The sequence below is a fragment of the Seriola dumerili genome, unplaced genomic scaffold (assembly GCF_002260705.1).
Source record: "Seriola dumerili isolate Sdu_G_001 unplaced genomic scaffold, Sdu_1.0 BDQW01000191.1, whole genome shotgun sequence".
Classification (NCBI taxonomy): Eukaryota; Metazoa; Chordata; class Actinopteri; order Carangiformes; family Carangidae; genus Seriola; species Seriola dumerili.
The window spans coordinates 7,001,595-7,022,396 of record NW_019174446.1 but is presented as its reverse complement, the minus strand read 5'-3'; the positions used below and the strand labels follow the sequence as shown (position 1 = coordinate 7,022,396).

At 38.8% G+C, this 20,802-nt stretch overlaps 1 protein-coding gene across 1 annotated transcript in view; it reads right to left on the bottom strand.

The window, feature by feature from the left end:
* csmd3 (CUB and Sushi multiple domains 3) overlaps positions 1-20,802 on the bottom strand; it is a 216,856-nt gene that overhangs the window by 11,260 nt on the left and 184,794 nt on the right. Inside the window, exons 58-63 of the mRNA XM_022753266.1 lie at positions 19,726-19,902; positions 13,916-14,098; positions 8,201-8,374; positions 2,620-2,793; positions 1,955-2,028; positions 67-178 (exon numbers count right to left, since the gene is read on the bottom strand). Of these exons, the coding sequence (XP_022608987.1) occupies positions 67-178; positions 1,955-2,028; positions 2,620-2,793; positions 8,201-8,374; positions 13,916-14,098; positions 19,726-19,902 (894 nt within the window). The remainder of the gene's footprint in view (positions 1-66; positions 179-1,954; positions 2,029-2,619; positions 2,794-8,200; positions 8,375-13,915; positions 14,099-19,725; positions 19,903-20,802) is intronic.

Genomic DNA, 20,802 nt, shown 5'->3' with positions numbered 1-20,802 from the left:
AGTGAAAAAACAAAGACAGGTGGAGTGATCGGATACAGGGAGAGGGCATGAGGAATGAGCACTCACGGATACAGGTAGGCTGGATACCGGTCCAGGTGAGATCTGGCAAACACAGCCGGGTGGTGGAGCCCTGCAGTAGATGTCCCTGTTGGCACTGAAAGTCTACTCTGCTGCCCACCTGGCCACAAACAGACAGCACACAAAGTGGAGAGAGTCAATACACTGATGCAAATGCCAATATGCTCCCAGCATCAAATCTAAAGAGCTTGGAAAAAATACTGCACACTTAAGTTTTTTCCTTTTTTAATGATTATCTGTAGTGTGTGGAGGCAGATGGAGACTATTCCTAGAGGCGATGGTGTCAACTAAAGCAAAAACATTAGAGAGTTAGGGAGCTGACTTCCTGGTGAAAATATAGAACAAAACTGTTTTGTGTTATCTTAATAAATGATTTTTATTCTCAGCCACCGTCCCAGTTGACTGTTTAAAGGGAGCATCGACACAGGATTTTCTCATTCGGTGGTGTCATGATATTGGTGAAGTTGTTCAGTAATGCAGAAAAATGCAAGACTACAGCCATTACAAGCAGTGATCCAAATAATAAGCTTCTTCTGCTTTCATTTGGGACAAATTTCATTTCAGATATTCTGCTGAATGTTGTGGAGGAATTGTTTGCACTTAACTTGTAAGTGACACTCCAAAAGCAACAGGGAGGAAAATAAAATAAAATACACTGACTGAAAGCATCTCAGGGGAGCTACTGAGCACACACCAATGGTCATGATATCATTTTTTTGACTATGATGCATTTCAGCATTGCTTGTTTTACATACCCACTCAAACTGGATAAAGTGCACATTATCATAGATCTAGATATGCACAGGCATTCACAGCTGTAGAGAAATCCAGCTGGTTTTCCTCTATGCAACCACCTCGGATGGTTATATATACACTCCTCACTGCTTCATCCTTGCACCCACATACCATCATCCAAAGGAATAAATGATGATTCTACTTGGAACATCCATTGGAAACTGTCCATTTGAAATAGGAGTAAGTACAGATAAAGTACAGCTGCGAGCTTTGAATGGTACTTTGATTTGGTGCTTCTTGTTCATACTCATCTACCTGTCCCTCTCAGTTACAACAGCCAGGCTACTTCAAATACAGATCACTTGGAGGTTTGTCACAGAGCTAAATTAAATTAGTGAAGTATATCACAGTATATATAATACATTATAGTCCATATGTTACATGTTGTGTTAGTTAAGTACTAAATGTATGTTTTTACATACCTGTGTTTATCTGCGCAGCCTATTGTGCACCTATAAATCCTATCTTTGTGAAGCTTCATTTTTGACAGACAGTAGTTAGAAAAAATTCCAATATCATTATATCACTTGTGCACTTGTGAAAAACATATGTAATGAAAGCAGGATATTTTACAGTTTAACAATAAACTTTATTGTCCAAAATGGCATCAGTGCACTGAAATGGTAAACTTCACTGGGAATTAAATAAAATAACTAGAAAAATAAATAACTATAAATAAAAAAACATAAGAATATATATATATTTAACTTGAATGAAAACAAAAGATCAAGTATACATAAAATGCTGCTTATATAACTTGACTTGACCTGAGCATTTTTAATGCATTATTGTTTCTTAATAACAGTATTCATATCAGCGCATATCGGGAGAATATATGCAACGATACAAAGTTATCTGTGATAGGCCAACATCTGGCTCTAACTGGGAAGTGTTTATATATTATATGAAAAAATCATAATCACCTTTCTATAAAATGCAGGTCATCTTAGAGTATCTTTAACTAGGAAAGTCATGGTATTGTCGTGTTTGAAATTCATTTTTTGGGACAAATTCATCTCAGAGTTTAAGAACATAACAACCTGTGTCAAATGGACCCATTACAAGTTTTTTCTCATTTCACCTTAAAGCCTGTTGTGTAATTCATGAAGCCATGTTCAGGTGTCCCTGGATTTTCACACGTTGTTCTCGTGGGCTCTGGAACAAGAAATCACTGTCATGATGAGCAGAGGGATTGCGGGAGAGTAAAAATGAGAATATGACAGAGAAGCAATCACTGATAATGACTATGCGATTTCTCTCTGGTGTGCCATGTACCAGAGGACAATTACTGAAGTGGCATGGTAACATGAGCAGAATTACCTCGCCATCTCAAGGCTCTCTGACCATGAATTCCTTCGCTTTTAAAAGTCTTTGAAATATGGACTGTTAAAAATTGGTGAGGCTAAATTCAAATTAAAACACATCTATTCGATAAAACATTTCTTCAGCATTTAACATTCCCACTGGGCTGCAAATATAAAGCAACACTGGTAAGGTAAGATTATAAATAATGTATTTCATTATTGTGGTTTAGTTTTAAATCAGAACCAGATGGCAAAGCACTGATCCTAGTTCACCTTCAACTGTGTTTTAATATTCATGTTAGCCTCTTCAACAGAACCAACAGAAAATGATCATTTGGAAGATTAGCCAAATCAATGCTCTTTCATTTTGGTGGTACTTGGCAAATTAAAATGCTCCTCTCTTGCATGTAGAAATGATAAAAAAAAGGCTAATATTCAGTACCTATGCATCGAGGTTGAGATCCGCTCCAAGTGCCGTCCTCCTGGCACATGCGTGTCGTTGATCCTACCAGCACGTAGGGGGCAATGCAGCTAAACGTCACCTCCGATTTAAAGATGAAACTGCGCCCATCCCTCCGTCCTTTAGCAGGCGTACCAGGGTCTCCACAGAACCTGGCTGCAGAGGAAGAAATGTTGAGTACTGCTGGCTTGATAAGCTGAGAGCCAACACATCCAACACAAATACCATACACTACCCTGCAAGTATTCATGCATCAATGTATCACACTGCACTTTTGCACCATCTCTCCCTTTCATGTCGATGTGGATGCCCTATTGATCTGCCCCATTTTTACAATTCAAACATTCATCTGTTTTCAAGTGCATAACATATAAGGAATACTGCAGCAGCTAGTCAATTGAGTGCAGCATTCAGTAGACTACTCAGCATTCAATTCAGAAATAATAAGTTGTGTGGGCTGCTGCTGTTCCCATACAAGATCAGGCCATGATGAGGAGTGCCTAGAGTGGTTTCCACTGCTGCTACGAGCTTTGGTGTTTTTGATAGGCTTTTTATTATGCTTGATTTATTTCAGTACCTGACTGTAAAAATGATTGTCTTTCTGTATGATTTGGAAAGTCTTCATGGGTTGAATTATTCAAATTGCATTGACATTATGCTTGTTGCACAAATTCCTTTGGCCATTTTTTATTGCATGTGGGCAGATACATTGACATTCTTCTCTCAGGATGAATTGCTCTGTCTAATCATTTTTTTGTTTCCAACAATCAACCTTACTGGCGAGTGGTTACAGTAGATATGAGAATATTCATCTTGGCAGCAAAGAGGTAGTGAGGGAGGTCATGGCACTCAATTTTAGATCAAAATAATTAGCAAGTGAAAGAGGTTAACACAACTGGAGCCATCTGCTGCCGCTGTTGCTCTCCATGCCTCTTGCATGATATTGCCTATTTGATGGGACTCCAGCCACAGCCTCAGCAGATGAAGCCCGAATCACTGCTGCTCCTTCAATTTATTGCTTATAGACCTCTGATCAAGTTTCCTGGAATAATTTAGGCAGCTTGATGGGGAGAGAAGTGATCCATTTTACAGTCTGCCAATATATCTTTCTATCCATTTCTACTGTATAGGTACATTTGTTAATCCACCATAACCACACTGATCAGTAAAATTTACTCGTTAGCTATAGGAGGTTCAGAGATGCTCAGTGTGTGAGAGAGCATATGCAGGAACGAGAGTCACAGCATTCAGTCACGCAGCCAGAGCACTGCGGGATCAAGCCAATAATAAGTCAGGCTGCTTCTCCAGACCTGACATGTGCTGCTGTGTGGAGGTCTGGAGACAGAGATAAGTTCTCGCTTGCTCTCTTCCTAGAAGTCAGGAACCAACAGGGGCTTCCCACAGCCAATCCCTGACATAATAGATATCTAGTAAGGGAGGAGATTAGAATCCAGCACATGCAGGAATGGCTGAATAAAGCCATTACTGCAAATACTGTTATCTCAGAAACAAATCCTTGTATTCAGAGACGTATCTTCCTCTAGAAAATATCTTTGCCTATACTGTAGGTCTCGTCTGAAAATGATGCATTGTGAGTTTCAATCCCCCTGTTCCCAACAGTTTGACCGTGTCTGATATGACAACAAATAAAGATGCAAATGTCTGGCTGGATCGGAAAACGAGTCTTGTCATTTTTCAAATGGCATCGTAAGACTTTTTATTCAGATAGGACTTTTTGGAGGGTTGATAATACAGGCCAAACAGGTGACATGCATATCAGTCAAACTTCAAGCCGCGGGGAAATAATGTGCTGTTTTATGGATATATAAGAGAAATGGCCCCAGGCCAAACCAAGCTCAGCATATTTAATGTGTGTGTGTGTGTGTGTGTGTGTGTGTGTGTGTGTGTGTGTGTGTGTGTGTGTGTGCGTGTGTGTAGGTGGATGAAGGAGAGACAGAGAGAGAAACTAGTCAAACTTTTTCTCACTCTCTCCCATAGCCTCTCCTCTTCCTTGATGAATTATCAATGCTTTGAAGTAATCAGTATGCAGAGGCCTGATTCAAAGTTGGGATCACAGTCTCATCCCTGCAGACACATGAACTAGCATTCTCAGACACTGAGATTTGCTGCTTGCTCTCTTTTTCCCCATGTGTTGTTAAAGAGAACATGAATATGCATCTTAATCCTGTTTGGCTGCAAAAGTTTACAAAAATACAGATTTTAAGAAATGCACACATGGATTTGCTTCTGCAGATGCATGGCGTCTCCTGCAGTATTGCTGAGCTGTAGTTCAACAAAAAGTGCTGAGTATGAATTGTTATCTTATTTCTAAAATATACAGTAGTGGAACCTTACTAGATGTCAAATAAACAGCAAAAATTATTAAAAATGATCAAAATTATTCTTTACCAAACTAAATTTAATAAACTTATGGATTTGTGGCAAACATATAAGACACAGCCAAAAAAGAATCTGATTGTAATGTTGAAGGAACCTTAATTCAATGTATTCACTCAAGCTTGGAAAATATCTTTATATTTACATTTTTTAAATGGATGCAAAAACATTACTGGCCTTGGTGCATTTACAGTTGCTCCATGACAAATGTATGTATTTATAAAATACTGCAAAATATCTACACTAATGGTCAGTCCTGTGACTACACATTGTGAGCGTTGACACGAAGGATTTACCTCTTAATGAGTTGACGATTTATAGAGCCTAGCACCTGAGAATGCTGTAGATAGTGCTCTCCTGACATTTTAATGCATAGATAATTATTTTAGTTTTTTCTGCACCAAGTATGATCAGCACTTTCTTCCCATTGTTCCTATTGCTTTGTCTCATTTATTTACCTTAGTTAACCTCAGAGTTTTACCACAGACTTGCTTCTACAGTACTGAATCGAGTGGCTAGCTATAACAACATCTTTAGGAGAGCCAGGTTCTTTACAGAAGTTGTGAATTGCAGGTTCATACATTTACAGTGTATGGCTCTCAACTGTGCACTAGCATTGAAGCCTGCACTCTAGGTTGTAAGTGATGGATCTATTAAATGTAATTACTACACATTAAACGCTAAAAACCATATTGCGATGGGATCGCACATCCGTGACGCCTGCGAATATGTTGATGTTGCGACCCATGAGTACTCAGTAGTCATTCCTATATTATTACATAAGTAACCATTGCTATGAACTCTTCAGCCTGATGTCAGCTACACACCTGGAAAGTTTTGTGACTGTATCTTGCATGGCTGTGACATTAGTGCGATGACAAAATCTAAATCAGACAAACATATAAAACACCTGCCAAAGTACTCAAAACAACCTCTGTGGTAGTTCCTGTTAAAGTAGGTGTCACAAGGACCACATGCTGCCATGATGACACACACACACACACACACACACACACACACACACACACACACACACACACACACACACACACACACACACACACAGACTCACAAGGTGAAAACAATACCAGCCACACTGTTGCAGCTGGCAACTAACATTACATCATGGAACATAAAGGTTAGTCACTCACAAAGCTGAGGTAGATTTGGGGTTGCTGATGTGGAAAAATGATTGTGGTGTGTTGAGGGATGACACTGCTCATCATAATTGCAGCAGACAGCAAGTAGATATGGTACATTTACCAAGTGGAACCTTATCCATTTTATGACCAGATGACATTTTTACCCATCATAACAACTCAAGACCAGAACCCTGAGATACCCGTGCACCTCAGTAAAAACACACAGTTAGGGAAGCACAGATCTGCTTGTAACTGACAAATGCAATCCTTTACAGTTAAGCAGGATATAAATCAGAGAGCAATGTTCACATCGATATACATGAATTAGAATAAACAACTGCAATGTGGCCATTTGGAAAAGCAAATGGCTGCATGAGGTACTGTGCTTCTGTTGCATGGTCACAAGCACTAGCAGTCTGTCAGCTGGATCTCAGATGCTAAATACCCAAATGGGACCATGTTCGCCTGACTGAATATGGCCACAAGCACCAAATGCTGTCATTAGCATCAATTACAAAAGAGCACAAAAGTGATTGTAGTTCTTTTTAAATAGACTCCGGGGTGTCCGACAGTTTTTGTTTGTTGTGATCCAACATGTGGTACTGAAATATAACAAACCACTTAAATTTTACTCCAGTTCAGAAACTAACTACTACCTAAATTCAGAAATCAACACAATTTAGTTACTATACGCACAATTAATGCACCTAGACAACAAAATCCATATCTAATAGCAGAGATTCCTGCACAACAAGAGAGCTGCAATAATAAATTAGTGTCATGCAAAATGGAGCACTTCAAGCAAAAAAAACAACCTTTCAGAACTTGGGAGTGTTGTGCATGAATATTTTTAGTGGCATTTGCTTTGATTCCACTCGACTAACATTCAGAGAGAACAAACATATAAGTAAGTAAGTAAGTACTTTACCCTTCTTGATATTTCATTTCTGTCTGACTCATATAATGCAAGAATGATTCTGATGACAGTGCGACACTCTTGAGCAGTCATGCATCCTAGGCGTTATTATTATGCTTGCAAAGATGATTCTGAGAGGGTCTTAATGTATCAAAGAGCATCAGACACCACACTTGTGGTTCCACTCAGATCATAATCATCTTCATCAGCATTGTAGCAACATTGACTCAAGAACTAGAGGTCAATTCACTTTTCATTTAATCAAAATGTAAATTGGAGATTCAACTGATGAACTAATGATGCGATATTTTTTTTTTTTTTTGTTGCCCTTCTCATGCTTAACATTCTTTTATTTATTTCATCAAAAAAAGAAGGCATTTTGTGGCCACTGAAGGTGGTTTTAGGATTAAGTATGACTGACTGCTTACAAAAAACACCATGATGTTGTAACTAAGAGCAACACTAATAATCCCTGTTCTGCATCTCTGCAAGACTGCCTTATTCTATTTGTATCCTAATTCAGTTTTCGCACCTTGGCCTTGATGTTAAATTCCATGACTTATTCATGAATTTCATTAATTTCATTAACTTCAGATAACCTCTACAGGGGCAAGCAGCAAAGTGGTGTAAGGGGGCTTGCCTTGGAGGAAACAACTTAAAACTAATGTAAAGTAATGAATGTGTGAGGCAGGTTGTAAAATAGCAGGCAGGCGTATTCCTTTTAAAAGATCTTTTGGAGAAATTACCTGTTATTTCATGACTTCCCCAAAGAAAAGTATATAATGTGATGACTTTGCCTGACTGGATTTATAATATAGAATCATCCTTTTCCCAATGATGTAATACGAATTCATGATCAGTAGATGAGTAAGAAGAAAGGCAACAGTAGACCAGATTTTAATGATTCCAGCTTTCCACATGCTTCATAATGTTTAAAAAGTTACATCAAGAGAAAAGACCAAATTTAGCTCGCTGTGCAAATAACCATGTTTCAGACGGTGACTGAAATGTCACCAACACCTCTTCAGTCTAAACACAAGGCAACTTCCTCTAGAGACCCCTATAATTATTACTATAATTATCATGAAAGTGCGAAATGGTGACTCACGCAAGCACTGAGGCAGGTCTCCGCTCCATGTCCCATTGCCTGTGCAGGTGAGCACAGCAGGGAAGGACAGCTCGTATCCCGGTAGGCAGCTGTAGCTCACGCTGGTACCCCACTCAAGGACCGAGCCCTCCAGGAGGCCGTTAGGTACAGGTGGGGGTGTAGGACACGACACCACTGTGGGGATAGTGAGGACACAGTTAAGACGAGCTTATCAGAGTACAATTGATGTACAAAGCAGGTTTAGTCAAGTTTTAGTCAAGACCAGGTTCAAAAGGATTATGTAGCTGAGAGCAAATCAGGTCCTAAGCAAAAGCAAGACATAAAATTTCCAAATTTAAAAAAAAGGTAATTTGACTAACAAGTAAATCCAAAATCAGATAAAACAGACACCAGACTGAGCAGAAGTCACAGGACATTTTAAAATATATTAAACATTGTTACAAACTTTCTTTTTACCCAATAAACTGTCATTTTCACAGGTCTTATGTTCCCATTCATATCCAGATAAAATACGATAAAATAGTTCCATGTCTCGCAGCACCTCAGTATTGCTTCTTTTTAAGATGTACAGCTTTTTCATACAGGTTAAACATCAATATGTTTTGTCAAATTTATTATTCCCCTGCATGTTTCAAATCATAGTGCTATTTTTCAGTATCAAGAGGCAATCGAGGTGGCACAAATCCACCATTTCAACATAATGTGGAATATGACTGAGTGAAAACTAGGTCTTTAGCCCAGAGAAATGGTCTGTGTTTTGACTGTGACTGTGTGCAATTTTTCTGCCGTTTATGTTTGCAGTATACTGAATAATTTCAGAGAGAAATGAGGGGACATCATGTGTCTGTGTAAGCCATAAACTTTCTGCTCAACAAATGTAATAAATGAATGCATAATAAAGCTTGGAGTTTGTTCTGACACACTTGGAGATGAACCCGTAGGGATGCAGATGGGATATGGGTTTTAAGGATGTGAATAAATCATAGCAGTTGTTTTATACCATTACTATCCTCCCTCTACACCCATCATTTCCCCAAGTCTCTCTTTCTTTTAGACACACTCATGCATGCCAACATACTTGAACAAAGATCTGCAAATTGAAGTCAGGCTTTATCCAAGCCTTGCAACTGTCTGGCAAGATCAGATGTTTAGTTTACAAATCCAGTTACTTAAACTGTCATGTTAAAACCTGGCTCTCAAGTTAAGGTTTAGTCTTTTGGCAGTACAACAACATAGTCATTTTCACTTAGCAAATACATGACAAAAATATACAGGATGCAGCCATGTGAAGGCAGTCCCTATGGGCATTTTTGAGGCAGTACCATGAACAGAGACAAACTCACCCACTGCTTCAGTTGGCACCATTATAAGCACCTGGACTGAGCTAAGGCAGATTGGACTTGCTTTCACCTGAGTCCTAGATTTGAAATTACCTGACCATTGGACACTTCTTCGCCTATCTTCCTCCCACCTGCCTCAATTTGCTCCAAGCTTAATACTGTGCATACTGACCTTCTCTCTCGCTAAGAGCACAGTTGCGGTCTACATCTAAACAACTCGGCGTACTGCATGCCAGAAGTCATCGTGCTGATTTTAACGCTCACGTAAGACTACAGCAGGTGATTTCACTTATTAGTTCCTGTAGGAGAGACCAATTAATTCACCCGCTGCTGTCTTTGGCTGGATAGAAAATCAGTGTAGAATAAATGACTGAATAGTACTGTGTGGTCTTAAGAGGGTATGTGCTTTATCTTTAGTCAACCTCTGAGCTTCAAGGTTACTGGCTTCCTCATCATTTAGTTACCAATTTTCAAAGACTGTTCCAGGCTTAAAAAACAAAATGTATTTCAACCAAATGATGACTTTGTTGAATTTGTATATATGCCAATACTTTCTAATTTTCTCACATTACAGTTGGCTACAAAGGGATGTAAAGATAATAAAGTCATCTTAAAATTAAATCTAAAAAGAAAAAAGCAGGAAAAAATGACACTGCTACAGCACGCACTTGCTGGACAGTAGTATCTTTTCTTACGAAATGGATTTCAGTTCTATTTGCACAATTCAAAAGGCACAGTCTCCCGACCAGCTCTTCAAAGCTAGTTTTCACACTATACTGCAGCTATAATTTAAAATGAGTGGGCTTCAAACTGCAATTTTGATTTGAGGGCTAATATAAAGTAGACACAAGATGGACAACTTTCTTGCCATGTAAAGTTTAGTTACTTGTATTTTTTCTACACAAGGAATTACAGTAAATATGGAGCAAGACACTGTGGGATATTCTCTCCAAGGTGAAACAATCTTTTGTTCTTGGTTAGCAGAGGATCCAAAAAGATTTCCATACAGACATTTTGCAGGAGTAGGAGTATAAAACATTATATATATATATATATATATATATATATATATAGTACATAAAATTTAAAGGCAAAACCATACTGATGTTGCAATCTGTTTTTTAATGTTTTGTTTGATAATTTAATTTTGTTTCTCAGGTTCTCAAGGAGAAACAAGTTCACTTGAAATAGTTTCTCTTTGATGTTAACGAATTAGTGAAGAGTGTCTTCAATTTGGGATTTCCATGTTGTTGCTCTAGTGCCCTAGGAAAAAAAAAGACACTTCAGTCTGAATTATCTCACTAAAATGCCCAGCTGGATGCTGTAAAGTAGAAAGTTGGTTTGGGTGTGTATGTGTCTGTCACTACAGTATTTCTGTGTGAGAGAAAGAAAGAGAAGGGGAGAGAAAGACAGATGGAGGAACAATGTGTAAGTGCACGTGTGCAAGTCAGGAAATTACGCTGATTAGAGGAGTAGGCCTACTAATCCTATAAGGACTGCATCGGAAATTTCTTTGAAAAAATGAAAGAAAAAAAAATCATAATAATAAAGGCACGGGTGGCAGGCAGAACTGAATGGGAAGCAGAGAGTGTCCCCATTTTCCTAAGTAGTTCTAAGCAGCATTAGTGCCTCTTAGCTGAACACGCCAAACCTGGGATTCAGACTGAATCCTTGCCGGGCGAGGCTTAGGATGTGTCATCAGCAGTGTGTGTATGTACACCACACACAAATGCTGTGGCTAGCACTGATGTGCATGCATTAAGTGCAAAATTATACACAGAGTCGGCACACGTAAAATCTGTCTCTCTCTTAGTCTTAAATTCCGTTCCCCCCTGTCTTTCCTTCTCTTGCTTCCTCCTCTCTGCCTTTACCCTCCCTCCCTGGAATATCAACTCATATCCCTGCGGCACATCAACTAAATCTATGACAAGATGACAGATGCCCCGCATCATGACAATTTCAAACAGCTCAACCTCCCTGAACTGCTGCACCTTCATCTTGAACCCAATCATGCAAAATAAAAAAAGACAACCAATTTTATTGGAAGAGGCATTGTTTTCAGTTTCAGATGCAAGAAAATAGATATTTTTTTAGTCCATTTCCAAGACCTCTTGCTGCGTAGGCTGTCAGTGAGAGTGATGATAAAAAACTGTGATAATCAGCAGGCTGTTCTGTTTCTTATCCCAGATAGTCTTCCAAAGAGACCAATGCAGAGGGAGCAAACAGCAAAAAGGAGAAAATAAACTATAAAACATATGTATTTCTTCTTAAACCCCATCCACACACTGAGAAGGGGCAAAATTCATATAGAGCACCCACTTAGTAATCAAATTCCTCTCTTTTGCCTTTCTTTTATTCATTTACCCCATGAGAGAAATAAGTGCTGTAGGAAAAGTGGGAGCAGCGGAGAGAGCGAGAGGAGGCAGGAGGGATCCTGTAGCTCACTGACTAATGCATACAGGTCAGTACAAGCTGACAACAGTCAGGCAGCAGCAGCAGCAGTGGTGGGAGCCAGTGTGAAGGTGTGTGAGCGTCTGTGTCTATATATGCATGAGAGAGACAGTGTAATTGAATGCCACCATGTGATTATATGCACGCATGGTGGTGTGTGTGTGTGTGTGTGTGTGTGTGTGTGTGTGTGTGTGTGCGTGCGTGCGTGCGTGTGTGTGATGAGGAAGGTTAAGCTCTAGGGTTTCGCTCCTCTCCACACCACCCCCATCAAGCGTAGCAGCATCGGGGCCGAGTGCCTGAGCTGTTGCGGTAGCTGTCAAGGATTAGAGCTCGGAGGTTAGGAGCTTCACACACTTTTATACACACATGCGTGCACACATACACCCACTCTCTTTCTCAATCCATTTAAACTGCCTTGGGTAACAGTTGTGCGACCATCAATTCATCCAACAGCTTTGACATACCACGGAACAAGGCATGTTAATAATGAAACGCCCATGAAATATTACAAATCAGTGTCAGTTTGGATGTTGTAAACTTCTAGGCAAGGTCATACAGGGAGCCAGAGGAGGGTAAGTAGTGTGTGGCTTAAAACCACAGCTCCCTATGAGCTATGGAATGACAATGGCACGGACTACTTCTGGGTCCATAACAGCCTCTTATACATGGAGTATAACTAGACACAAAACAGCCCTTACATAAGAAAAAAAAGATCAACAGGTTTTGTGTTTTTTTTTCTCATAGGCTACTCATTCCCTTTCTATGAATTTGTCCATGTGTGTTTCATTCTATATAATTCTTTGCCTTTCAATTACTTTTTTGTGTTTATTTCTCCTTCCTTTTTTAATGTTTGTCTGTATACATGTCAGTCTCTCAGACTGTGCCTCTTTCTCAGATTTCATTTGTCCTTTCCCATTTCTCAAGAGGCAAATACAACAGCAGCTCTGTTCGCTGTAACTGATAGAGAGCAGCCTGGGAACAGTTCCTTAGCAACAATGAGCCACCATTTGCCTCGTGGGCTTTTCCCATTCCTGGTGTACTTTTGAACTGTTCACTGCACAAGTTAATCTACCATGCAATACTTACTTTTGGGTGTCGATGGCAGACATGCATTACATCAATGCTTCCACTCGAGCGTCATAAATCATTGAATGATGTAGTGCTGATGGGCGTACAACAACTAAGTCCTTTTGGTGGATTTTCTTACTTTGATGTTAATCAAGCCCATAGAGTGTGCAAACGTTTAGAGAGAGGAAGCCAATGATTAACTGTTGGTGTTCAATTAGAACACCAACAGTTGTGATGAAGAGGACTTGCTAGCCATCCATCACCAGGTGTCATAGGAACTTTTAGCCTTGGCTCTGTGCCACCACAGGTGCAAGTCTAGATGCAGGTGTGGGTGAAATCAGTGTGTCCTAGATCAAGTGCTCTAAATATTTGCAATGTATTTTTTTCTGAAACCCGCTTGAGCAAAGCTGTGTCTTATCTAGGAACCTGCTAAAATATAGTACTTTGTAATGTAGAGATGTACTGAACATAATGAAGAAAAACAGATTCAAAATTGCTTGTTGTTTCTACAGTATGTATACTTGTGTAAGCATGCATGCAAATATATGCACCTGTATATGTGAGTGTGTGTATCTGTCTCACAGACATCCAGTCTAATGTATCGTTGGCACTTCCGTTATCAGCACACTGAAGTGAACAATATGACACTATCTGACCACATAGGAAGTGCAGTGTCACCTTGTTTGCTTATCTCATTAGATCTCAGGGTGTAAGCATGTACTTTATATTGTATGTGACAGTGTGCTAGCGTGCCAAGGTTGTTAGAGCACATTCTGATGGTTATCAAGGCTGACTGACTGCAGCATGTGTACGATGCAGTGTCCGTGAGGAGGGTGCACTTGTGTATGGTTCTTACCTTGGCATGCTGGCATGGTGCCACTCCAGGTGCCATTGTTGGTGCAGGTCCTTGTGACAGTGTTGTCTCCTCGTATCATCACATATCCCGGCTGACACGCGAACGTCACGTTCTGGCCCACTGTGATGTCATCACCAAATCTAAGTCCATTTGCTGGAATACCAGGGTCGCCACAGGTGATCACTGTCATTGTCACACATAGGGAACATGAATCAGAAATCATCCTGAGTAGTGATTAAAGAATACTAAACTGCAATATGAAATATACAGCATATCAAAAATAAAACATCAATTTATAATTGGTGTATAATTAGTGTACGATGTAATTATCAATTATGCCTCTGCACTCTGAAGAAAGAGTGCTGAGAGCTTATCAAATGACCACAAGAGAGGGCCTGCTTTGTCCACTAGATTTCATATTTTCAGCCTTCTCTTGCAAAGTTGTTGGTTTCTAAATCTTGCATTTGTTTACCTATGCCATCAGAGCATAACAATGCACATATTGTTTTTGTTCATATGCTGCACATTCACAAAGGGTGTGGAGAGCTTGTGATGACTAGTAATTATCCTCTCAGCCTTAATAATCATCCTCTCAGGCACATATTTGTTTCAAAAGTTTTGAATAGCTGAGCCAAATATAGTTGTGCATAATGAAGATGGCTCATAAAATGTAGCATTAAAGAATCAGATGATGAACCTTGACCTACAAACCTTGATAAGCAGTTTATACGTATTACAGCGATAATTTGCTGAATAGGAGCATGTACCTGTTCCTAGTTGCCAAGCACTACAAACTAAAGATAATAAAGTTAAAGCTACAAGAAACATTAGAAGTTTGTCACCTTATATGTGTGGCAATTGTGTGGTGGGCATCAGTAACTCTTAATTGCTTCCTTGCTGTGTTTTACTTCTATGGTTTAAAAATTGTTCTGAACAGTTGCGAACTGTTTCATCACAGGCATCAGTGGCTTCACATATCGGGCACCGCTCTTCCCTGGGTGTCGTCTTTTATGTGAATTTGACAGGGCATTTATTAGCTCTTACACATGATAGAACTAGGTACTTGTTGACCTCTGTGTGGTGTTGATCACTGTTCAGACTATTACAGGAGAAATCACTTTGGCTGAATTTTTAACCATGAAAACTTCAAAGTACCCAAACTGAGGACTTGATATAAAACAAACTGGGCTTGGTAACAAGATTTATGCCACGCTCTGACTTGTAAATGGACCTGTAAATAGCATTCATGTCAACATCCAAGTTGTAATTAAAGCTTGGAAAATGACTTTTTGAAAGCTCTGATAAATCTGACTTGGCACATCATAATAAAGAAATGCCTGAAAACCAAACAAACACAGATGCCTCGTCAGCCAATGTCCTTCATTCAAGGTAATTAAACCCAAATTCAATAGATATAGTGTTAAACTGTTAATGTACAGTACATTATTTTTAGCCATAAGTCGAACAACTCTGTAATCATACAGGTGTCGTCTTGAGTTGTTAAGTTGTAAACATGACTTGAATTTTTCCTATGTGTACAATCCATCCTATGTATGAATGTGGTTTTCGAGCAGGACACTGTGGCTCCATTGAAATGCCACATTATTACCGTAATAACAATACAATTAAATCAAATTAATATCAAGTCTCTCTAAAATGTCTTTCAGAAAACTCAATCAACAAATATGGGGATATAATGCTTTTCATTGGACAGCAACAACATTCACATAATTGCCCAATCTCCACCTTTTTTTTTTTATTTTTTATTTCTTTTTTTTTTTTTATAAAGGCCATTGGACACCTCCATACTAAAAAGTAGGATAAATTGTGTGAAGCACAAATGTTTGTGAGGTGATTTCGCAGCAACCCGGTGTTGGCTTTGCATAATTTAATCAAGGTAACCGCAATGGATCATCATGCATAATGACTCTGTGCTTCTGTGCAGCATTAAGCATGCAAGTAATAAAAATAGCTACACAATGATTTTCATGACTTCTATTACCAGTTATGTGAAGAAATTAAATATCCACAGAAGCTGAATTTTCAGCTGTTGCCATATTAGCCTATGACCAAGCATTCAAAGCATCATCACATAGCATCTGTTGTATTGTGCCCCTGAGAGACACCTGTATAGTAATAGTAATACTAATAGCAGTAACTATATTTTATTTATATATTCCCTTTCTAAAATGCACCACTATGATTATAGGATCTCGAAATATTGACTCAGTTTTGTCCCATTCCATAGTATGGCCCAGTAAAAATGATAATAGTGTTGGGGCACTCCCGTCCCCTTGAGTTGTTTGTTCAGTCTCTTCTTTTGCCTGTCCTTGGCTGTTTTTCTCGTGGCTCGATTCTTCCAAAGTAAACAGATGGCTGAATGTTGGCCCACTACATTGTCAGGTCTTAGCCTTGTAGTATCTCTGATGAATCGGTAAGTTGCCAGCCTCTATTTGATTGCTTTTTCATAGCCCTTGTTTCATCTTACAGTGCTAATTTGTGACTACTTATTACAAAATCTTTCCTGACTTGTTCACCTTAATGTAAGAAGCCAGTTTGATGCATATGGCTGTCCCTGCAAACGCCTCCTCCCTTAAATTCATTTCTGTTTGTTTATTTTCTGTTGCAGCCAAGGACTTCAACACTTGGACACATTTATCATCGCTGGGTGAGACTAACTTTGTATTCTGACAGGATACATATGAGCGCTGCTAATTCTGAGTACAGAGAAGAAGCTGGGTCTTCTGGCAGTATGTTCTTGGTTGCTCCAATAATAATAAATAATATAAATAATTAATTGAATCCTAGAAACATCTATTTCTAAAATGAACACAAAACTATGACACCGAAAGGTAAAAAGACTGAAACTTATTTTGTTTACATGCATGGCAAATAGCCTCAACCTGAAGTCATGAAATGTTTCTCTGTGTGAATTTTGATTTTCCAACTGAAAAAATCTGGTAAACTGGCCAAATCTTCTCAATTACTCACTAAATTAGTCTGTTGACATGCTAACATGCTAACAATGACAACACAACTAATGTCTAATTACAAACGTAACAAGATTCTGGTGTTAAGCAGGTATAATGTTTACTATATTCATCTTCTTAGTTGTGCAAATTTAGCATGCTAAACATTTCTAAATTATTAATTCTAATACTCTTAATGGGCACATGCATATTTTATGAAAGGTCTAACTAGACATAAAGGTGTAATAACAATGGAATCTACCAGATACTTCATGACCAATAACTGCCTCACATTTTTTTTGTTGCTTTGTTTCTGGTGTTGGAGTCAGAGTATCTTTAATTATTATGATTATCTGTAGCCAAATATATGCTCAGTATAATATGTGTATGCGCATTTTTGTTTGGCTGTACATAAGTGTTTGTGTTTCAATTCATTTTGAATCTTAGCCACCAAAATTACTCTGAAACACATTAGCCTGAATAAAGCATATGTCTCTCCAAACACGAGCCAGAAGCAGCTGGCATGAATAAGAGACAGCTGATAAAATTTCAATTTGGATCAACTGAAAACCTGAGTTATTGGAAAAGTGGTCTTACTAGAAGAGAGAAAATAAAAGCATGTCAGCACATAAATACAAATGTTTACATGTGCCTGTCTATCTGTAGAAGTGAAAAATCCAGTCATTCAGTACAATGCGGAAAAGCCGCAGGCTATTGACTTCAACAACTCAACTCAGCAGTACAGCTTTTTCATTCAGTACATTTACTTGCACCCAAGAAAACTGGGAGAAATCAAGTTAAAGCAGGAAATCGGAGAAGGAGTTTTTACACGCACTGCAATAACCTGCTTCCAGTAAAACCTTTACTTAAATGCAGTTAGTCAGCTAACAGGTCTCTCTTTATCCCTTATTGTATGATATTTTTGAACCTTGCTTAAGTATTGCAGGCATGTTAGTGACATATGACACTGTATCATGAACAGTTTTTTCCCTTATTTTTGTCACTGGAGTGCTCACAGCTCAACCAGAGATCAGGCTCTATAGTGTGCAAACAGACTGAGACTTATTTCAGTTTCAGTTGTAGACAGACTTCCATTATTTGGGATTAAAGGACTCCACTATGATTAGGGATACTGTGTTGCTGATGAAAATGATGTTTAAGAAACAGGCTTCTGCAGAAAACTGTCTATAACATGGTTAGCTCTAAATCTGCAAAAAGACATTTTGCTCTGATGTCTTCATTTAATCATATCTCCTTATGCTACATCCACAAGGAGAAACCAACACCACTGTGTTGGCATTTATACTAGGGGAGAGAGGAGAGGAATGGAGAGAGCAATAAATACACGATCTCGGCATGTTACAAAGCAAATAGTCTGCCTGAATAATCAGTGTTTACTGTTTATTTCATAAAGTGCTTTATGGCTTTACTTCACACTACACTGAGCAACTCTCGTTTCTAATGCACTTCAGCTAATTCCCTAATTCCTTGTAATGCTTTATAAATTTCATTTATCAAACATTGAGTGTGAAGAAAAAAATGAAAGAGCAACTTTTCTTACTCACCTTGAGAATGTTGTGCGACTTTGATCTGCTAACCTACATGATCGATTACCCATGAACCGTGAAAATGATTGCCTCCTTAATGAAGGCACACTGAGCCAATCTTGGCATCTTAAGTGTTGATGTCCCTGATCTGACCACTAAAAATTTAACGTGAAGTGATAGCATACAGGAGGATAGCAATAATAAGTTTGGTGAAAAGTGGGCTTCAAAGTGGGGAAAAAGACGCAAGAAGGCTATTCTGCCTTTCTGCATGTTTGATCATTATTATTCAATGCAATTTTCAATCTTTCTCTCCTCCTTCCTCCCTGTGTATCTCCCCAGAGACTCATTTCCTTCCAAAATTGAAAATTATGCCCATACCATTTATCTTTTGTTGTGATTCAATAACAGAAGAGAGAATATGGTGATTTTCAGAGAGAAGAACAATGTGTAATTTTGTTTGATAGTCGTCCGGGTGCAAATTGAATATAGATTGGCATACTTCTTAATTACTGCAAGGCTCATTTGCTGAGTTCTAGACAATAAAAACCTGCATGACAGTTCTGATGCTTTGCAGGGAAAAGATGGCTCAAAGAGATTTATGTGCCATTTGAAATCTGATACCCTATTTTAGCACCACAGTTGATCACTCAGAGCGCCTCCTTTTGGCAGAAATAGCGAGTAAAATCATCTTCACTCTTCCGTCAAAATCTTTTCAGAGGTGTTTATCTGCTTTTCAGTATTAGTTATATGTTTAATTTGTTCATATGACATAATACAGAAAAGAACAACGAGTGATTTACTGTACAAACACAATTACACCTAGTGTGGCTGATATGTGTGGCCATGTGTAATGTGTAATTCGTCCGTAGTGGCTCACTACCAGGATAACACTTCATTTTGGATGCACCCATGACACCCACGGGAGTGCCCAGTCTTCTTCGTCCTATTTTTTTACATGTTTGTTTGTTCTATTTCTAAAAGTGATGATAATGAATTCAGTGGCTGCCAATGTGGGTGTAAGTGTGACTGAGATAAATGTGATCAACTAAGACCCAGTGAATTTTAAACTGTTGTGTTTCTCTGTTCAAAGCACTGTTATTATTGGCTACTGTACACATCTCATTGATCAGACATCGATCGCTTCACAATTTTCTATGACAGTGAGTAGACAATGCATTGCTCTTTATTTTATTTGTATAACACTGTTCAGCAGAATGGCTATTTAAGTGTATTCCACTAGACTGAGATCCACGTCTCCAACCTCCTTTCATGTTTGTGTGCATATAAAACTCACTTGTGCAGTTTGGAGCTATGCCAGACCACGTGCCATTTGCCAGACACTGGCGTGTGGGCGAGCCAGTGAGAAAATAGCCCTCCACACAAGAATACACAATGGAGTGGGAGAAGGTTGTACCATCCACACGGGAAATACTGCCATGAGCAGGCGTACCTGGATTCCCACATTGTACCGCTGGAAAATGGCAGAGAAAAGAGAGGAGGTGAAGGTCAGAGGTGTAAAATAGTAATGGATTTTCTATTTTCCATATCAGTGATTCACAATCTGAGGGCTGGAAGCCCCTGAGGTGGCAGCAAGATGACTTCTCAAGGTCTCAAGGTGATTAACAGGTTTTGAAAAATATATTCCCAACATATTACGTAAATAGTAATATTTATTTATGAAATAATTGCCGTTTTACTTTTGACCCAGTGAATATTTGTAGTTTCTTGATTCAGTGTGATTAGCAGTCAGGTGGAACAGTCTGAAAAGGGCAGATAGAAAATGTTGGCTTGTGTTAGAGTTCCCCATTATGTGTGTGTGCCTCACATCACAGCATGAGAATATAAACATTGTTTTTCTTTTCAAGTATCGTGAACAAAACCAGTAAAGAACCACTAATCTATACAGCATCACAGCTTTATTAAGAGAAGCTAATGAGCAGAGCTGGTGCATTACTACACAAATCCCCATCACACTGTTGATGAGTCATCAGTAAATAAAGTGCAGTTTGTGTATTGTCTAGTCCCGTAGTACATCCATGTTAATGACATTTAGTGCTGGCTTAAAACAAGAAGAGGATCGTGGGAGTAATGTGAAATTTTCAAGCTGGGGTCTAAGGACTCGGGGCTCAATTTTAACAATAACAGAACTTTTAATTTACAAATTTTATCAAATTGTACAGACTTATAATTACTCTATGATTTTGAATATCTTTGCAGGTGATATGGTGAATTGTCACTCCTTACAATTTAAGGCACAAATTTAACTCAAACATCAGGCTGAATTTCATGCAAAGTGTTACTTAGATGTTAGACATTCAGTCCCTGGAGAGGAAGCCCTGAAGGGTTGGGCCTTTTACACTGAGATGTCCTT